The 20,831-nt window shown below is 35.5% G+C and overlaps 4 protein-coding genes and 1 non-coding gene across 5 annotated transcripts; 2 read left to right on the top strand and 3 right to left on the bottom strand.

Moving 5' to 3' along the window:
• Positions 1 to 32: 32 nt before the first annotated feature.
• On the bottom strand, positions 33 to 1,207 carry LOC100639984 (levodione reductase-like). Its single transcript, XM_003385846.2, has one exon. It carries the CDS (start codon positions 1,070 to 1,072, stop codon positions 83 to 85), a length of 990 nt encoding a protein of 329 aa, XP_003385894.2. The 5' UTR covers positions 1,073 to 1,207; the 3' UTR covers positions 33 to 82.
• On the bottom strand, positions 1,114 to 1,185 carry Trnag-ucc (transfer RNA glycine (anticodon UCC)). Its single transcript has one exon. It is a non-coding gene; the product is annotated as a tRNA-Gly (tRNA).
• Positions 1,208 to 2,709: 1,502 nt separating the features above from the next.
• LOC100639605 (uncharacterized protein C1orf194 homolog) lies at positions 2,710 to 3,295 on the top strand. Its single transcript, XM_003385843.3, has one exon. It carries the CDS (start codon positions 2,753 to 2,755, stop codon positions 3,248 to 3,250), a length of 498 nt encoding a protein of 165 aa, XP_003385891.1. The 5' UTR covers positions 2,710 to 2,752; the 3' UTR covers positions 3,251 to 3,295.
• Positions 3,296 to 3,445: 150 nt separating this feature from the next.
• On the bottom strand, positions 3,446 to 9,176 carry LOC109581330 (uncharacterized). The gene is made up of 7 exons (XM_019995372.1): positions 9,053 to 9,176; positions 7,477 to 7,568; positions 7,300 to 7,399; positions 6,887 to 6,922; positions 6,399 to 6,442; positions 5,796 to 6,171; positions 3,446 to 5,360 (listed from the first exon to the last, which is right to left on the bottom strand). The coding sequence occupies exons 2-7, from the start codon at positions 7,559 to 7,561 to the stop codon at positions 3,770 to 3,772; spliced, it is 2,232 nt and encodes a 743-aa protein (XP_019850931.1). The 5' UTR covers positions 7,562 to 7,568; positions 9,053 to 9,176; the 3' UTR covers positions 3,446 to 3,769.
• A 66-nt stretch (positions 9,177 to 9,242) lies between these two features.
• Positions 9,243 to 19,429, top strand: LOC100639857 (WD repeat-containing protein 78-like). The gene is made up of 19 exons (XM_019995371.1): positions 9,243 to 9,340; positions 9,547 to 9,777; positions 10,501 to 10,525; positions 10,880 to 11,114; positions 11,581 to 11,618; positions 11,764 to 11,883; positions 11,940 to 12,047; positions 12,191 to 12,257; positions 12,499 to 12,876; positions 14,080 to 14,213; positions 14,501 to 14,590; positions 15,245 to 15,322; positions 16,091 to 16,164; positions 16,724 to 17,101; positions 17,310 to 17,397; positions 17,543 to 17,671; positions 18,166 to 18,347; positions 18,981 to 19,134; positions 19,249 to 19,429. The coding sequence occupies exons 1-19, from the start codon at positions 9,300 to 9,302 to the stop codon at positions 19,297 to 19,299; spliced, it is 2,601 nt and encodes an 866-aa protein (XP_019850930.1). The 5' UTR covers positions 9,243 to 9,299; the 3' UTR covers positions 19,300 to 19,429.
• The last annotated feature ends 1,402 nt before the right edge of the window (positions 19,430 to 20,831 follow it).

The following is a 20,831-nucleotide window of genomic DNA, read 5'->3' as shown; positions in this document are numbered from 1 at the left end:
TGCCCACGTGACAACACGTGGATAATTAGTAATTTTTAACATACACGTGACAACACGTGTTTAATAACTTTCACTATAAAAACTATTGTAACCGTCCTCCTTCTATGGGTATCACAGATCCAGTTATGTATGAAGCGGACTCGCTGCAGAGGAACACGACCACCTCAGCAATCTCTGATAGCCTAGCAACACGTCCTAGTGGAGTTGCTGCCAGCATCCTGGCCTCTTGTTCTTTAATCTCTCTCTCGCTTGGTTCCTCCTCTGTCCCTTCTTGACGTTTCCTAAATAATGCCCGCAACCTCACTTGCCTGTCCCACATGTATCCCTCAACGAGACCGGGTGCTATGGCAACAACTCGGATGTTATGAGGTGCGAGGTCTTTGGCACCGGTTTTTGTTAGACCCACGACTCCGAACTTCGATGCAGCGTAGGCGGCCATGTTTCCGGGCCCGATCAGACCCGCCATGCTTGCAGTATTGACAATGACTCCTCCTCCTGGCCCTCCATTTTTATCGGACATCATCATCGCTCGTGACACGTACTTCATTCCCAGAAACACTCCGTATAAATTAACTTGGATTGTCGTTTGAAATTCTTCATCTGACTGCTCGTGAAGTGGTACCATTTCTCCCTGTATGCCAGCATTATTAAAGAAACAGTCAATACGCCCACACACACTCAGAGCCTCTGAGACCATTCTCTGTACGTCTTGAGAATTACTTACATTTGCTCCTAAAACATGGACCTCTTTTGCACCCTCTAAAAGGAGCCCTTTTCTTGCTTCTCTCATCTTTCCACATAATCGTGGCAGGTCAACTAGTACTAGAGTTGCTCCTTCCTTGGCAAATGCGTGGGCTGTGGCTGCCCCTATGTTACCAGCTCCTCCTGTGATTAGCACTGTCTTGTTTGTGAATTTTAGCCTTTTCTCTGCTGTCTCTGATTTTGGTATGTTTTCTGCTTGTTTCTTGTAGCTTCTTCTCCTAGAAATGTATGCTATTGTAGCTAGAAGTCCCCCAGAAGCAAAAAATAAAGCTGTTTTCCTTCCAGGAGACATGTTTTTCCAAAAAAGCATTGTTCAAACAATAAAAATTACTAAAAATAAAAAAAAAGCACTGCGTTGGCCGGGAATCGAACCCGGATCTACTGCTTGGAAGGCAACAATGCTGACCATTACACCACCAACGCCTTGCTGAGAAACTAATGAATAATTTGTGGTTTGATAGATAGTATCATGTTTCATAACACTAGATGACAGCTTCATACCGGTAATATATAAATGATTAAATTAATAATCAAAAATCACTGCAAAGTGTGAAAGTATCATGTTTCATAACAATAAATGATCTAGAGAAACAAGCTATATAATGTAAATGATAATTCAGTAATCAACTCAAAACAAAAAACCAGTGCATTAAAGTTGAATGACCTAGAGAAACAAGCTTCATAATGCAAATGACAATTAATCAACTCAAAATCAAAAAATCAGCACATTAAAGTTGTAACTAGTTTTAAAAGTAGTGCACTATCTATAGTCACAGCTATTAAACTTAACTACTGCAAATTTAATAATAGTTTCATCCCCTGCCTCTTTGCTCATGGCTAATTTAATAAATTTGTCTGCAGACTTTCAGAATCATCATCAGATTCATCAATCACCTGTCGAGGGCCATTCCTTTGAGACTCTATCTCATGATCCCTCTCATCTGGGCGATCCTCCTGAAGTTCCTCTTCAACTTTAGCCGATTCAAATACATACCATGGCCAGCAAGTAAAACAAATGCAGAGAAGAAGAAACACAATCACTTGAGCAGCTCTTTCTTCATTCTCATAGATATATGAGATCAGCCTCAGACCAGTGAAAACTGATATCGCAGTAAGTGCACCAAAAAAAAAGACAAACAACATGACATTGATAGCGATTTTAATTGACAAGTGGAAGTCCTTTAACAGTATCAAGTAGAGCATGGTAGTAGCATAAAAGACCATGGGTGGAACAATTTTGAGAAATCCACCAACAAGTGCAATAGCAACTTCGGGCCTAGCTTCAATATAATAACACATTATTATACTGCCATCATCATTTATTTCTGAGCAGTTATAGCTAGAGGTTGTGCGCTATTGACTGTATCTTTGCTCACCGTAAAACAATCATAATTATCATTGCAGTGTGGAGTCTCCTGAAGTATGAGATAGTTCGTAGCAACCGAGATGATAATGCCCCATACAATGCAGTTGTAGATTACAAGAGAGGACAGGACTCCACATGATAACTTAAAGGTACGGCCGCTAATAATAACGATTCTGCCATGTTTCCTGCTTGACTGAATTTTCAAGGAATCGTTTTCAAACAGATAGTGGCTGCATCTCTCAGTGAGTTGCAATACACCTTTTAACGTATCAGAACATAGACCAGACCAACTGCAACTGCAACACCCAGTCCTCTTCGACTTGATTTTATCCAGTTTCTTTAATGGCTCTGGCTTAAGGTAATTCCATGGAACAGCTACTAAAAGGAATGCCACTGCTAATATTACAAGAAATCCAACTCCACCAGGAACGAATGCTAAACACCAACTGAGAGTTTTGTAATAGCCGTATGTGCGAGCCATGAGGCTAAAGACAGAAATCGAGAGAGAATTGCTTGAGGCCACGTGAAAATTGCTTTAATTATTTAATTAAACTCCAAGACACGCCCATAGATACCATGGCAACCTAACACTGTAAGCATTTTTTCAAGCCTCGCTAGCATAACATGGCCACTCGAGATCCTTATCCATATCCAAAGTTAGAAAACGACAAGAACTTTACAAAGACGCCACCATTAGAGTTCCAAAGAGGGGATACCCTATACCTCAACCCAGGAGAGAAAGACCCATGGTCTAGGCTCAATGAATCCACAACACTTTCCAGCTACCGTAGACAGGCTTACTACTACGACCCAAAGGCTCCAAACGACAAGCTAGACTTTGTACTAAAATGCCAATACAACCATAGCGAAGAGTTCCTTAAGTCCCAGGCTCAGACACTCATGCAACCAGAAACCCTTAATCTTCCTCACGGACGAGTATTAAAGAATAGGCCAGTAGCACCCAAACCATTGACACTAGAAGAGAAAGAGCTAGTGACGCACTGCGATCCACAGAAAACCACTGTCAACAGTGCTAAAGGGCTTGCTATTGAGAGCCATCACTCCGAGGCAACTAATCGTGGGTTTTCGCGAAAGTCTGACGGAGGCTTCTTCACAACTTGAGAAGTTATAAAGAAAAGATGAAAGTGGACACTAAACTACGTCTGATAGAGATTGTTACACTTGTTATTGCTAATGTATTATAAGAATAATAATAAAAATAATAAATAAGTGCAATTACACTGTGGTGCCACTGGTATAGTGGATGTCGTGTTAATGCAAATAAAAGTCAATGTGAATGTGCATGGCTGTGCTAAATGAGATAGTCGAAAAATAGATAAAGAATAGAAAATTAAATGTGTACATAATTATGATGGTACAATGCAGCTAATTGTAAGCAATCCTGTACAAGTAAAAACATCGAACTTTGAGTGTGAGGTGAAAACGTTTTGGAATTGGAAAGAAAAACAAGTTACATGTGATCACAGTACATAAAGGATATACAATTCTACTGGTGCTTTAGTAATAATAATAATAATAATAATAATAATAGTAAATAATAATAATAATAATAATAACGGGTATAGATTATCAATACCATTATTATTAATTTCTATAATAAAACTTGCAATGAGATGGTGACTATTTTGACTGATTGAACATTTTCCAGTTTTGATACTTGTGCTTCTCATCAAAAACACCTCCAACAGGAGTTTCACTTTTCTTCTTAATACTATCCTTTTTCTTTCCTTTGGATTTCTTCTCCTCGCCTTGTTTAGAAGCATTTAGACTCATGGTCCTCCATTTCTCCGGCATTTCCCAATCAGCATGATGCGTACTTGCTTCAAACTCTGAGTCAGCCGGTTGAGAGTGGCTCACAGTACTAGGCAGCATGTAGTCATGATTGTACATTAGTCTAGCCATTACTGGGGTATAAGCTGAGGAATCGCTATCAATCTGAAAGCGTCCATTGTTCTTCTTCTTGACCCACTCTTTCGATGATTCCAGATATTCCTTCTCATCCTCTTCGGGGGATTTATCAATGTCTAGTATATCATTGAGCGACCCTGATCTAAACCATTGCGTCTTTGGGGTCACATACTCCTTTTCACTGTGACGTCTCGGCGGTAAAAACCTATTTGTGTTTTCGTAGCTGTGGTCGTGAGGGAGTGATAGACTTTTGGTGGAGTACAATGGATTAGGAACACTCTGTTCTTTCGGCTTCTCTTTGACCGAGCCCATGGAAGGCTTCAAAGCTACAAGCTGAAGCCCAGCTGCATACGTGTAGCCGGAATCGTTAGTAAATCTGGCATCTGATTTTATCTCTCCCTTTTCTTCCTCGCCTTTGGAGTGTCCCGAAGGTGAGACTAACTCATGAGTGGCTGCATAGCTATAACCTCCTGTATCATTCCCACCCCCACTCCCTCCTTCCTCTCTCAGGTCATCAATGCTAGTGTAATAAATCGAGTTGTGTTTTCCTTTCGCGACGCCACTCCCTGGTTGACTTGGGTCGGTCGGGACAGTATAAATATCGACATCATCATAGCAAGGTGACCCATCGTCAATATTACAATACAAGCGCTCGGCTGTGTCTCCGTCAATGTCACGAGATGGCGGTTGTCCCTTAATGTCGTCATACTCGTTTGGCAAGGTATACACGTTTTGAGTTGGTTCAGCTTGACTTTGGACTAAGTCGTCGTCAATAGCTTGATAGACCCTAGACTCACGTTGATCGGTAGGGTTTAGCCCCTTAGATTCGTCGTCAATAAACTCATAATGAGATAAAGTCTCACTCCCACCTTTAGGAGGGATTATTTTCAAGTATGTAGGCCCAAGTCCTGTTTGAGATGAGTCTTTCTCTGCATCACTAGCCATAGCATCTAAATCCACAGATTTTGTTAGTGTAGTTCTACCCTTCAGCGCTTTGTCATCAATTCCATCCAACGAGCCACTATGAAGGTTGCAATACGTACGTACTTGATCGATGGACGATTGCGACTTTATCAAGTCTTCTTGAGTGTTTGGTACAGGGTAAACGTCGTCCATGGGGTGGTCACCGTCCTTAGGTATGTATATGTAATAGAGTGAATTCCGATCTTTTGATTCGTTGCTGAGAGTCGTTAGTCTCCGCCCTGGACCCATTGAAGAGGTTAGTACATCATCGTAATCTCTCTCTTCTTTCTTGGGGATTGTCCTGTTTAGTGATTGGTGGGAGCTGATAACTGTACTCCTCCTATGCATAAAAAGAAAGATGAAATACATGTACATGTACATGATTATAAAGACCTACAAAGCTAGGTTTATAATGTACAGAACTATTGCATTAGCTCTGTAGAATTTTGGGATGAGTCATGAAATCCATGACAAGCAAAAAAAATTATTTGTTCAAAATCCATGACAAGCAAAAAAATCATTTGTTCAAAATCCGTGACAAGCAAAAACCCATTGGTTCCATTGTCATGAAATCTGTGACAAGCAAAAAAAACCCATTGGTTCCATTGTCACAAAATCCGTGACAAGCAAAAACCCATTGGTTCCATTGTCACAAAATCCGTGACAAGCAAAAACCCATTGTGCATATACACAGTACAAATAAGGAATTGTATTCTCTATGTATAGGAAGCTACACATTAAGTAAATTAAACTTGCAGCCTAATAAATCTCTCACCTATTAATGTCTTCCTTGATTCCACTTTCATTTTCACTTTGTCTCTCAATAGCAGTGACAGTGACACTGTCAGTATTATTACTATTACCGGTGCCAGCCAGTCTGTCATAGGTTGGATCTTGTACGGCAAGTGGTCTCTGTCTCTCCCCTTCCACTATAATACAATCACCACGAGCCTGATGAGGTAATATGGAGAGTTCGTTTTCATCTTCATCATCTTCTCTTCTTTCATTGATGAATGTCGCTGTCTCTTCTTGTGTTCTTTTAGCTTTAAATGAGTTGACGGTTGGAATGGCTTGAAAGCTCCTAGGCCCAATGTCTTCATTGTCATTCTTATCTCTGGTCTTAAAGTTTGTATGTATTTCATCAAAGATGTCTAAATAGCAAAAACAACAACAACAACAACAACAACAATAATAATAATAATAATAATAATAATAGTACACAACATAATAATTAATAAGAACGATTAGTTTTAAGTACATGTATTTCATTAAGGATGTCTACATAGCAAAAACAATAACAATAACAATAACAATAACAATAATAATAATAAGAATAATTACACAACAACATAATAATAATAATAATAAGTATAATTACCATTCCAATGTGCTTTTCTGCCATGTCTTTTATCACCTCTTAACCTTTAAGAAATAAAATCAAAATTATTATTATTATTATTATTATTATTATTATTACATTAAAATGATTGTAATGATAAATTACAATCCAATGAGGTTACACAATTATTCTTTAAAGGCCTTTCTACACTTAAACTGGTTCCAGAAGTCAGCTCATTAATGCGCATCAATTGATTCCACACTATCTTCAGGATCATGTATATTTTGATAGTATTTCTGATCTAGCTGTCATTGGTTATCTATTGGTTATCTATTGAATGCGCATTCAAACCACATATGGAGGTGGTTCGGCCTAATGCACATTGAAGTCAATGCGCATCAGGTGTGGAATGACTGGAACCAGTTCCAAACCAGTTCAATGCACATTAGAAGTGCTAGTGTGGAAATGTCTTAAATTGTTCAATCATTCAATCGCATGAGGTGCTGTGTGTGATTCGGTTAACTTACGCGTATCTTTTCTTGGGTCTATCAACACGACTAAACCTGAACCAAAAATAATAATAACAATAATAATAATTATAATCTCAAAAAAACAAATATTCATAAACAATACATTATCATTAAACTATGCATGCACATTTTACTCAATGCGATAAACTCCTACTGCAAGCAATACATGTATGCATGCATATATACATGTACATGTACACGACATGCATATGTACCATATGTACATACATGTACTACCACCATACATACCATACATGTACCATACATGTACATGTACACAGGCCATGCTTGATTGACATTGAAAACACATAAACAGGACCTTATCATGCTTGAGGATATAAACTAACTTAATCAATAATAAAATAAACACACAAATACACACACACACACAGAGAAAGTTATACATGTACCTGCATAACAGGACTATACACAAAATGATACAGAATATAAGAAACAGAGAAACCAGGCCTAACAAGGAGATCAACCAGAGAGGAAATTGTACAGGACTGCCTGAAATTAATGATAAAAATAACAATAAATAATAATAATAATAATAATTGTAGGTTAACATGATAATATATTTTTACTTTCGCTTTCTCCGTTGCATTCCAAAACTTCAGTGCAACCTGAACCACTTGCAGAACCAGGAATAATTTCATCAAGACCATCCATTATAAATCTAATATTTGAAGAATTAAAGTATCATACATTATTATTCATGTTGTGTGCAACAAGTCTGAACAAGATACGAATAGTAATTATACTACTAGTGTATTAAATAATAATTTTAATGACAGCCCACGCTTATATGTAGTAATTTTACTATAAGTGATCCATTATATTCTGCCATTACATTAAAAAGAGTACAATAATTATTTTAGTTTATGGCAACAATGTGCAACAGTAGTACCAACTGACAAATAGTTGATTTAATCACAATTGTAATAGTATTTCTAATCTACTACAAAGTACATGTAATATGAGGAGTTCCAAGTATGTACATGTACATGTGTACAAAAGTCATATGAGTACTATTATGTACACACCTATATCAGTAAAGCACAAAACTGTTGATGTACTATAGCATTATAATCATTGATATGTGGATGATTACACACCTCTTGATTGTGTTTCACTTTATCCTAAGTCTATCCACACGTAATATCAGTGTTACAAAAAACAATAACAACAACAAAAAACAATAATAATGATTTATACAAATATGCCACGCAAGCATGACTGGGGGCTTAGGTCACGTAGTAAATCCTGGTATGAAAAATACAATAACAATTGTATCATCAACAGGTATACGTGTCTGTGCCATTTAACTGCTGACAATAATCCGTTAGCTTCTCTCCCCCCCCATTCCAGGGTGACATCATAATTATTATAGGCAATTAGTAATGACTGCTTGTTAGGCATTGAAGGATAAATACGGCAAATGTGAGTGAGTGTGGGTAAGCATAAACAGTTATCATAATCGCCGGACAACAGTGTAAACCTTCTATCAACTGGAGGATATCATTATTATTAGAATGAGAGACAACATTGGCTCTCTTTTATGCAAATATTATACACAAATTATCTATATATGAGTCTAGCTTTGCTTATACTTGCATTATATGCAAATATACATTTATTATACTGAAAAAATGTGTGTGTGAATTTATATTCAATCTCAAGTAGACAATGTTTGTATGTGATATGTCAATTTTCAAGAGGAATTTTCCCATTTGTTTGCAAGCTAAGTGTGATGGTAATAATAATACTAAATACAGTATATATATATATATATATACATACAGTATGATGTATGTGAAACACAAGTCAATTTCACATTAAATATGGGAAAGAAATACAAGTGATGATAGCAATTGAAATAATCTGTGTGTGCTTTGATCGAATTTATAATAACAATACAAGGATTTGCTCTACATGCTTCATGCCCTTTTACAATAAATACGCAATAATAATACTACTATGGTAGCATAAGTATTTCACTGTGTAACAAGCACTCAAATGAAACATCCATAGAGGTTGCTGCGGCCCAATATAACTCGCAAGATTAATATCGTAGGGGTATTGGGAGAAAGGGGGCTGTGGTAATAAAAGCCACAGCCCAGGATCTCACGGCAGCAAAGCAAGGAAAAATAAAAGTCTTACCTCTTTAAAGCAGAGCTTGAACTTTCATAGAATAAATGAGAAGGACTGACTGCAAGAGATTGCAAGCGACAAGTGCAAACATGAACTTTACAAGAAGAATATTTTTATTAAGCTCTTCTTGTAGGCGTGGTTTGATTGCGAAGACCACGCCTCCATAAATTCATATGGTTGCTACGCAACAAATATACATTTTGGTTGTGGGCGGAGTTTAGCAAAGTAAAAACTTGAAAGTGAAAAATCAAAAGAAATGGACAGAAAGGCAGAGTTTGGTAGCTCCAAGAGCGGAAGGTAAATGAAAAGAGTTATCCTGTTAGCTCATAAAAAGATTTTTCTTCGTTTCATCATAAAATTCTGCAATTAAACCACAATTATTAAAATGTGATATACTGATGGTCTGCCCTAACTTATTATAATAATGCATTTATCATGCATGTACATCAGATTTGGAATTACCTTTTCACTTGCAAATTAACATGTCTTTTCCTCCTTCTCAGTCGTTCCAGTAGTCGTACTGGTGGAGTTGGCAACATGAGCACTTCAAAATTCTCTCTCTCTCGTCAGTCTAAAGTAACTATTGGTTCGAGAGGTAACCTTGCTTCAGGGAATCGTAAAGGGCTCCAGTCAGGGAGCCAGGCTAAGATGGCTCAGGCTTCGATCATTAATGAGAAAGGAGAAGACGTCACACCCAAGCCATTGTTAAGAGCCATGGCTGATCCTGGGGTCAAGTAAGTACAGTGCTTTTTATCATTATGAAAAACTTTATTAAACTTTATTAAACTTTATTTTTTAATTATTTTATTAAATAAAATAATAATACTTTTATACAGTACATGTATGCATGCACTGTATAAGAGTATATGCGTATACAGTATACCGTATATCGGGTATATTTCAATGCATGAAAAGTCGTGGAAATATTAAGTTCAATGATGGAATAATTCGGAAGCCTTTTATATTCCGAAAATATTTTACTTGCTATTATTTCCATCAACCACCTGGTTTGGTAAGTCAATCGAAGCATTTGCTGACTTCTCCACTTCTGAATCAACCTTAGCAACACTTCTAACTGGCAAAGAAGGCTCTTTATGGCCTTCGAGTTAGAATAGAATGTAGCCATGGATAGTTATGAAGCCATGTGTTCATAATAATTGCACAATACCACATATCTTCTATTCCTTTTTATCCGCATATTTTAAAATTTCATAATATTTATTTTCGCAATGGTTTGCTTTTTCCGAAATTATTGATGCATTGAAATATACCCGATATACGGTACATGTATGCGTCCCTGAGTTAAAATTTACAAGTAAATCCTAATAATTATAGAACATACAATGTACATTATACATGTATGTTTATACATGTAGGTGCTTGAACATGTACATCATATTGATCTAGTACTGTTTTTATTGTTAACTTAATGCCAATTGTTTTATTTTTTGTCTTAGGAGGAATCAAAGTGACACTACTAGTGTGAGTTATTTGCCCCCCTCCTTCCCTCACTTTAACTCTTACCTTAACTTATTATTATTATTATTATTATTATTATTATTATTATTATTATTATTATTATTTATTATTATTATTATTATTTATTATTATTATTTTATGTACACATTACCGTATAGAAGGAAATTTTGGAGGTAGTTAAATTTGGCGAATTTGGCATTTTGATAGCCATTCGCCAAAATAAAAACCTCGTAGTTTCTCCTTTAACTTATTTCATTTATTATTATTGTCATTTCCTTTCTTCTTCTCTTCACAAAATACAATGTACCACCTTATTATGCCACCCTCCCTCCCTCTCTCTCTCTCCCTTTCTTACAGATGACCGATTCCGGTCACACTACCTCGCTATTCGAAAATGCTAGCTTCATGCAGACCGTCCGCTCGATGTTCGGCGGGAGTATAATGGACGGTGGTAGTGTGATGGGTGGTAGCGTGATGGGTACTAGTATGATGGGCGGGTCATTTATGGGAGGGTCTGGAATGGAAGGACTGGTACCACCTACTGGATCCTCCACCTCTCGTCCGTCGACAAGAGAATCAGATGCCCCTGATGGTAATGTGTTTTATGGCTATTTTATTTAGTGACCCTTTAAATTTTATTTATCATAAATTATTAAATTTTATTATTAGAAATCATAATAATTCTTAAAAACTCCTTGTTATTTGACACTATTATAAGAAGCAACCGCAATATCAATTTTTTTCTTTTTAAACGAAACTAAACGTTTCAGCCCAAAGGCCTTCATCAGTTGTACGTGTACATAACTAAAACTAAAGAAAAATATTTCGGCATACATACATACATAATGATGTGAACTAGCAAGAAGTTCATTTATTATTATTATTGTTATTATTGTTTATTATTGTACTGCTAGTTTTTTTTCCAGTTATTTAAGCACATCATTACTAATTATGTAATCATTATACACGTACATGTACATGTACATGTACATGTACACGTATACATGCACATGTACATGTACATACAATTAAATGTGCTTATTATTCTATTCCTGTAGACTCAGAAGAGCTAACTCCTGAAGATTTAGAGTCATTGGTGAGTGCCAAGTACAAAATAAAGTTATTCATTAAATCACACCTTATACATGTACATGTATACAAATGTAAATATATGTACATGTACGTGTACATAAGTTTCTATTAAATTAGATCTACAGTTGTTTAGTCTATCTTCTTGGCAGGTGACCATTAATCTAACAGAGACTGATACAATATGGCTACTGGACATTCCTTCCACTTTTGTTCCGTTTGATGACGATGAAGCAGAGAACATCCAGCAACAGAACAAGCGCTATGAAGAGGTAAGCCTCCATTATAGCCACTAATATACTTTCACATGTAATTGTGCTTTGTGTAGCTGTGTAAGAATCGGGTTGGTAATGATCGATACTCTGAGAGAGGAATGGGGACTTTCAATGAAGCACAGAAATCAAAACAGGTTCAAACTGAACCTGTGCATAAGCAAGTGAGTATAAAGTAATATGTAGTATAAATATACATGTATGCATGAAATTATAGAACCTATGCAGGTAATTGTACATGTACATGTATTATTCTCGGTAATTTCCCTCTCTCTCCTTTCCCTTCTTTCACTCCTTTTTCTCTTAGAGTGTTGAAGTGTATGCTTCAGACTGGGACATTCATGATACACTGACAGCATTGAAACCAACTGATAGTGAGTATATCATTATTAAGTTATCATTAGCACTTGGTGTAGGGTTGACATGTTGGTGTTTTAATAGTGGTACACATACAACCCCACAGGGGCTTGTTGAATTTAATTGTATAGACCCAACCCTACACTAAATAATTCTAAATAATTTTATTCTAGTCATTATTACTACAATATACTACATGTACATCATTAATTAAGTTACTTGTTACTAATTACAATTATTTGTGTCTTTCTTGCATAGTTGAGACCCAAGACTCAAGTCACATGACTAGTCACATGACTAGTCGTGCCGCCAGTCGAGCTCCGACCGGCTCTACGAGACCTCAAACTAAAATGTCTTCGAAAATGTCCTCGGCGACAGCCAGCTCTGTGATGGGGCCCGGAGGTGGAATGAGTAGCATATTTACGAGCTCTGTTGTACCTGGAGTGGTTGTGACTGACCCCGAGGATAAGAAAGGGCTCGAAGAGGAAGAGGCTTTCGATCCGACGAAACCGAACAATCACCCGATACTGAGGAGTGATAGTCTCGTCGATAATCTGAGGATCGTTGAGAGGGCAGTCACGCAAAATGTCTATCAAAATAAGCAAGCTAGATACAGGAATCTTCCTGTGCTTCCTGGTAAGAGAGATGTAGTGTAAATCTTGTATACCGTATAGCAGGAAATTTTGGATGGAGTTAAGTTTGGCGAATGACTAAAATTTGGTGATTGGTGAATTTGTGGCCATGTGCCATTGAGCATGCGCATAACGGCTCAAAATGGCAGATTTTTATTTTTGACGAATCAAAACACAAAATTCACCAAATTTAACTACATGTATCTCCAAAATTTTCTTCTATGCAGTATTTTGAGTGATGGCAATTTTCATATAGTAATGAGGTACACTGTATACTAAATTTAGAATTGCTAATAAATTTATTTTCCTTATTAATATATTGAGATAAATAGGCAGCATATGAAATTTTCCAACACCTAAATTTTCCATTTTGTATTTTATAACCATTAAAAATAACCAGATTACAATAGTGTATAAAGTATAGGCATACATATGTATGTATGTGAAAAATGATAATTGTATGTAGTATAGCCTAAAGAGCTACATTGTAATTGTACATGTACAGTGTAGTAGAATCTTAAGTAAATAAAATGATATTGTACAGTACTTATATTTGTACATGCATGTACATGTACATGTAGATACCGTATGGTCAAAGTACATGTATAGCTACTGTACATGTATGTATTATGAAATGAGCAATTAAAATCTACTGCATAAGAGCAAAAGCACAAAAGAAAAGTACCTGTGCTATTATTTTTGTTGCTGCCCAAGTCTGTGACCGCTTTGATGTACCACTTAATGATATTCATTAGATTGTGTGTGTTCAGGTGTGTGACAACCCACGATGCTATTGTCACAAATAGTCAGTATATAAAGCACCTCACTGTAGTTAGCATCTGCTTCATTCAATAGATTCAATTTCCAATTTTTGGAGGGACATTATTGTCCCCTAATTATTAATGAATTAATCAATGTATCATTTATTATTTATTATTACTATTATTATTATTATTATTATTATTATTATTAATTCACTAATAAACACCGACAAAAACAAAACAATAACAATGACAAAACACTAACAATGACAAAACAAAAAGGAGAGAGGAATTACAATAAGGAAATAAAAGAAAGGAAAAGGGAAAGAAAAGAAAAGAAAAGGGAAGAGGAGAGGGGGAGTAGAGTTAAGTGGGGGGGTTAGAGGATAATGGAGGTGATGGAAGGCAAGCCTGAAGCATCAGTTATTATTATTATTTATTAATAGATCCAGATAATCCTACCAGTGCTTCAGAGGCGTACACTGTGTCTGCTCCTCACTTGAGCAAACTGTGGAGCTTTAAATGTCCACTGACCAAATCAAGACCAGTCACTTGTATGGCATGGAACACTGTCAATAAAGTAATGTTGATATTATTATTATTATTATTATTATTATTATTATTATTATTATTATTATTATTATTATTATTATTATTATTATTATTATAAAATGAAGAATAGAACAACATAAGCAACGAAAAACAATATTATTATTATTATTAATATTAGAATTAAGATAGAGAGAGAGAGAGAGACGAGATTTGGGAAAAGGGGGAGAAACCCATTTATTATTAATTATTATTATTATTATTTATTATCATTTATTTATTATTATCATTTATTTATTTATTTTGTTTCATTTTTAGGATATTTTTGCCGTTGGTTATGGTAGATTTAACATGTCAGATGAAGAGAACTGTGGCCTAGTCTGCTGCTGGTCTTTGAAGAATCCTGAAGTAAAAAAGCATTAATTGATTTTACTGTTTGTACCCTACATTTATCTACATGTACATGTACATGTATGTATACATTAATACTTTACATGATGTGTGAAAAATGTGTATGTGTATGCACTTTCCCCAGGGTTTTCTGCAAATTTTTTTTTGCATAGTCCACACTTCTTTGAATTTTTAAAGTTGCTCCGAAATCAGGCCAAAGTCCCTGTACTATATAGTACAGGGTCATTGGCCAAATTTCGTCAAAAATGACTAGGAGAGATTTGTCCATTTTTATAATTTTTCCTGATACACATACATGTTTTCATGTTGTATAGAAAGTTTGAGCAGATTCTGATTAAAATTAAATTTCTTACAAATTTTTAAAGTTACTCCAAAATCAGATAAAAACCCCTGTACTATAGTACAGGGTCATTGGCCAAATTTTGTCAAAAATGACCAGAAGAAGTTTCTCCATTTTTATAACTTTTTCTGATACATATACATGTTTATATGATGTGTATAAAGTTTGAGCCGATTCCGATCAAAATTGGATTTTTTATGAATTTTTAAAGTTGCTCTAAAAGGCTTTTGCATGAAGCTTACTGTTTAACTCCCTTGGCATGCTTTGTGAGAAAACCCTGACTGTTCCTGTTTCTCATTTCCTTCCTCTAGTATCCCGAGAGAGTGTTCTATGCTCCTTCTGGTGTCACTTCTCTCTCTTTCTCTCATCACAATCCAAACCTTCTAGCAGTAAGATAACACACACGTACGCATACATGTACAGTACATGTAGAATTGTATACATGTTTTTTAACACTATAATAGCACATAATAATTATAGTACCTATAGTATACAGTATACATGTACACTTTGAGTTAAAATTGACAAGTAAATGTACATGTATTATACAGAACATAGTAAATGTACATGTACATGTATATGTACATGTACAAGTGACTCTGAAAGTGAATATTAAGAATGAAGGAGAGAGTGTAAGTAACACAATTTGCTTTATAATAATTATTAACATTTTGTTGCAAAGGTCTACAACATGTACATGTACATAATAGCCTGTAGTACTTCCTGTATTGTCAGTGGGCGGTTGATTAACCTCACCTTCCTTAATCAGAGTCTACATGTAGTCACCAACCCACTCGCCTTTGGGTACATGTACACATGTACATGTTTCTATTCAATGATGTATTATGTCATGAGACTCACATGTACATGTACATGTATATGTACATGTATTCTCTTTTATAATGTACATATACATAATTATGTATGTATATGTACATGTACATGTACATATTCTCTTTAGGTAATGGCAGGATATAGCCAGTCTGGTGCCTCCTGGCAATTAGTGGGTATTCCCTTTATACTACACTGTATTAATAGCCTTTTTGTGGTATTGTGTACCTGTGTATACAATAAAGATAGCAGCTATCTTAATTACTGAGAATAAAAATACATTATTTAGAATTAAAGTATTAATTTTCATTATTCTCTCTATACAGGTTGCACTGTACAATGGTAATTTGTTGGTGTATAATTGTCGCAGCACTTCTCATGAACCAGTGGTCAGTAGCAGGTAATTACATGTACATGTACATGTACTGTATTTCCTCCAATAAGGGCCTATGCATTTATTGCTTAGCAGGGGCAAAAATCACAAAAAATAAAATCGAAAAATGCCAAAACCCAGGCTTGAACCTGCATCTTTATGTTCTAAAGACTGAGGATGAACAATTAGGCTATTTGGACCATTCTTAAGACAACAGTACATGATACTGGGTCAAATATGCGTATCTATAGTGGTAATATTATATTAGTGATAGGTGCTTATTTGAGCAGTGTCCCTATTTGAGGAATTATGGTACATGAATTTGAGAGACATAATGTACATGTACATGTAAGACGAGATAGGCAGCAGATGTACATGTACACTGTACATGCATTCTTGGAACTAGATTTTTGAAATTTGTAGTGATTGGTTGTTTTAAACTTATGCTCAATGGTTAAAAATAACAGGATGTACATGTACATGTAAATAGCTTTGAAATTCACAAATTGTAATCCTTCCTTACTATACATGTACATGTACTACAACATGCTTCACTTTTTTCCTCTTTTTATGTAATTCCCTCTAGAGATGCATTATTCAAGCACTCTGGTCCAATATGGCAGATTGATTGGGTAGTGAAGGAGCACTCTATGGGTGATGATACCTCAGAGATACTAGTATCAATCGGTATCGATGGACGTGTTCTTCAGTGGACCATACGGAAAGGCTTCGAGAGCTTCCAACTCATGAGACTCAAACGACGCCTCCAGACGAAGCAAAACGAGAAGAAGAGCATATCCTCAAAGGCAAAGCAGCAGCAGAAGATGAACGCAAAGGGAGGAAAACGTAAAGGACAGGAGAAAGGAGGAGGGGGGAATGTTGGAGGAGCCATTGGTCAAGAAGCTTATATATCTCAACATGCTCCTGGAATGGGTTTCGCTTTCTCTTTTGCTGACACTAACGTGTAAGGACAACGATGCATTGCCATGGTAACGGTTGTCATGGTAATGGTTTAGCATTTATTAAAAAATTTTTTTAATGAAAAACATTAAATTGTAATGGACACCAACGTGTAAGGACAATGATACGTTGCCATAGTAACAGTTGTCATGGTAATAGTTGTCATGGTAACTGTTGTCTTGACAAGTGTTGTTATGTTATTTCTTTTATAGTTATCTGGTATGTACCGAGGAAGGATTCATTCACAAGTGTTCTTGCTCTTACAACGAGCAATTTTTGGAGACATACTCTGGACACAACGTGAGACGATTTTAAAAATAATTTATCAATAATAATAATGTTGTTTCTGCTTTTATTTATTGTTAGTATTGTTATTGTTATTGTTATTATTTTTTAATAATAATTTTGATGTTATTTATTATTATTTGTTATTGTGATATTACAGGGTCCAGTGTATAGGGTGATGTGGCATTCCTTGTTCAATGATTTGTTTCTGAGTTGTAGCAGCGACTGGAATATCTGTCTCTGGCACCAAGACAAGTCTAAACCATTACACACCTTCCAAGCCACACAAGTTAGCAATCATGTACATGTAAACCTACTGTATATATAGGGGTTTTATTTTGTTGGTATAAAATTTCGCGAATTTGTTCAGATTTGCCATTTGTTGGTATAAATTTTCGCGAATCTTACCTTCTGCAGCCATTTTTACTAGTGTGCCACACCTCTTTTTGGGGAATTTAATGAAAACGCGAAATTCACAAAATTTATTACCAGTGAAATAATTATAACCCCTATACGATATTTTATTTGTAATTTATACAGTAACTGATTTACAAGCATTGTGTGTTGTACTGTACATATGCCTGCACATGTACATATCCACTTTTCAGTTGATCATAAACTTGGAATTGCTGAAAAATACATGTACATGTACACTGTTTTTATTGCACTGCTTGTACATGTGTTTATGTTACAATCTTTCTTCCTTTTCTACATTGTATGTATATCTAACCCTTCAATCTTTATTCCCATCTCTTCATTTCTCCTTTCTCTTTCTCCTTACAGAAGCAAGAGTCAGTAAAGGCTGGTTCCCAGTCAGGCAGGAGGAAGACAGGTACTGATGATAGACTGGTTGATCACAGCTCACAGGAGGCAGTGTGGAGCATTGACTGGTCTCCTCATGACCCAACAGTCTTTGGTTGCGTGAGAGGCAGTAGAATAGAGATATGGAACATGAAACATAATGTGTAAGTTGTCTACAAGTATGCTGCTTGTACATTACATTAAATGTATGGTGAATGAATTTGACGATTTGTAATCATTATTTTTTTGTTTCTTAAGCTTCAAATTTTTCTAAAAAATTCAATATTGACCAGAATGAGCTCAAAATGTATCAGAAAAGATATTAAAATGGGAAATTCTTTCCTAGCTATTTTAGGCAAAATTTGGCCGACAACCCTGTACTACAGTACAGGGACTTTGGCCTGATTTTTATTTTAAATCCAGCTTTGATTGTAACCAGCTCAAACTATATACGCAATATGTATCTGTATTGGGAAAAATTATATAAATGAAGAATTTTCCTTTTTTATTTTTGATCAAGTCTGGCCAGAGACTAGTCCATGGCTTTAGCCAAATTTTTAGCAGCTTTAAAAATTTATAAAAATCAATTTAGATCTGAATCAAGTCAAGTTTCTAAAAATTGTTAGAAAATAGAAACTGTAGTTAAAAAGCACCAATACCATAAACAGCATTACATGTACATGTACATGAATGTCATAATGCACATTTAGGCACAATCTTAGTTATGTATACAAACCAATAATGACCATTAAAACTAGTTTATATTGTGAATTTTGTATCTCTTGCTTCTTGTATAGTCTTGATCCACTAATAGTACACAAGCCACTCTCTGGCACTAGGCAAACATTCATCAAATTCTCTCATAACTCTGATGTCATTCTAGTAGGAGATTATAAAGGAGAAGTGTCTGTCTTTATTACTAAGAACACTCCTTCTTGTCCTGCTAACAAAGTAAAGCCATCCTTATAATTTCACAGTCACTTGATCATAATGTTAATCTTTCACTCAACATCTTTCTCTGTCTTTTCAATTCTTCTCTTTTGTGTACTGTACATGTATGTGTAGATGCAGGCTATGTCTGATGTTCTTGCTTCTCTAGAAAGCTCAAAGAAATAAATTGACATTTTAAGCAAACAAGCAAATATATACATGTATCACCTACAAGCATGAAGATCACTTGCACACTAAATGCACGTAATTATAACAAAAATGATTATTCAAGTTTAAAAATAAGATATTTATCTAAGATGTATTCATAAAGAACCAGCTCTTCTGCAGAGTGGCTGGTTATATGCTGTTGTAAAGTGGACATGATATTTAAAATGTGCATTAGTATAATAATAATGGGCTCTTGCATTGTTATGCTACTTTGTGCTTATATAAGTATAATCTTGTTTTTGTTGGTGGTAGCAAAAAGTGTTTGTGCTTTTACTTTGAGCACACAATGTACTGTAAATGTACATACAACATATGTTACATGTATAATGATCGTAGCAAGTCTCGTTGTCATAACAAGCAATTAAGAATTTTTTTAGAATTCCTCACAAAAAACAAGCTGTTTAATATTATGGCATGTTTTTACAATCATCGTGATGTTTGTGTTAACAGTAGATAGCTATACACAATTTGCCATGGTTATATTTCTTGAAATTCTTGGGATGAAGTTATAGAGTAAGGACAAGTCATTAGAAGAAGGGTTTTTAATAACTGCTTGTGTGGCTATGTAATGTATGGAAATCAGAATATTCAAAAGCTCCAAGCTGTCATTAAAGAAGAGGACAAAGGCATGGACTAGACTACAAAATAATGGATGTTTTTGTTCAATTGAAGATGATGAGTAAACACTGAAATGGTTGCAACAGAATTGTTTACTGTGTACAGTGAATACTTTCAGTATGCAAGACAGTTTTCTAAACAGTGACTCTTTATAAAATCACTGGGATGAAAATTTAATAGTTGTCAAGTCATTGCAGTTAAAATGTATTTGACTATTCTTGCTCTCTCTCTTGTTCTCTTGTCAGTTTCCAGTAAGCAGATTATTAATATAAGTAATGAATATGAGTTGGAGGAGTTCTTGTGTAATGAGACTCATTCACTGGATGATGATATTGTGCTGGTGTTATCTGATAGCATCACTCACTTCATTAGCAATAATGTATCATTTTGTGCTGTAATTAATCATACCCACTCACTGACACTAACCAGTGAATCATCAAAGCAAGCTCTTATACAATGCAATGATTCCAGTACACCACCAAACAGTGGGTTTGCTTTCACTAATATACACAGCCTGACTTTAACCAGGTTAGTATTCAGAGGCTGTGGTGAACAATTGAAGAGACTAGCTGCAATGGAGTCAATCAATTCTAGTACATCTCCAATGTATTTCTCACAGTATCATTCAGCCGTTTTGGTATTCCTTCACATCAATACATTACTCATTGATGAGGTTATTATTACTAACTATTATGGTTTTGCTATTCTTGCTATCAATCCAAGGAATGCATTGATTAATAACTGTAGCATCACAGCATCATATGGTGGAAAAGGAAATGCTTATCAAAAGGAATTTGGATCTGGTCTGTTCTTGCTCTTCGCTGATCATGATGTAGCATCATCTAGTAACTGTAATGTCACAATTCAACACA

Source organism: Amphimedon queenslandica, unplaced genomic scaffold (genome assembly GCF_000090795.2).
Source record: "Amphimedon queenslandica unplaced genomic scaffold, v1.1 AMPQUscaffold_13446, whole genome shotgun sequence".
NCBI lineage: Eukaryota > Metazoa > Porifera > Demospongiae > Haplosclerida > Niphatidae > Amphimedon > Amphimedon queenslandica.
This window is presented reverse-complemented; position numbering and strand designations above follow the sequence as displayed.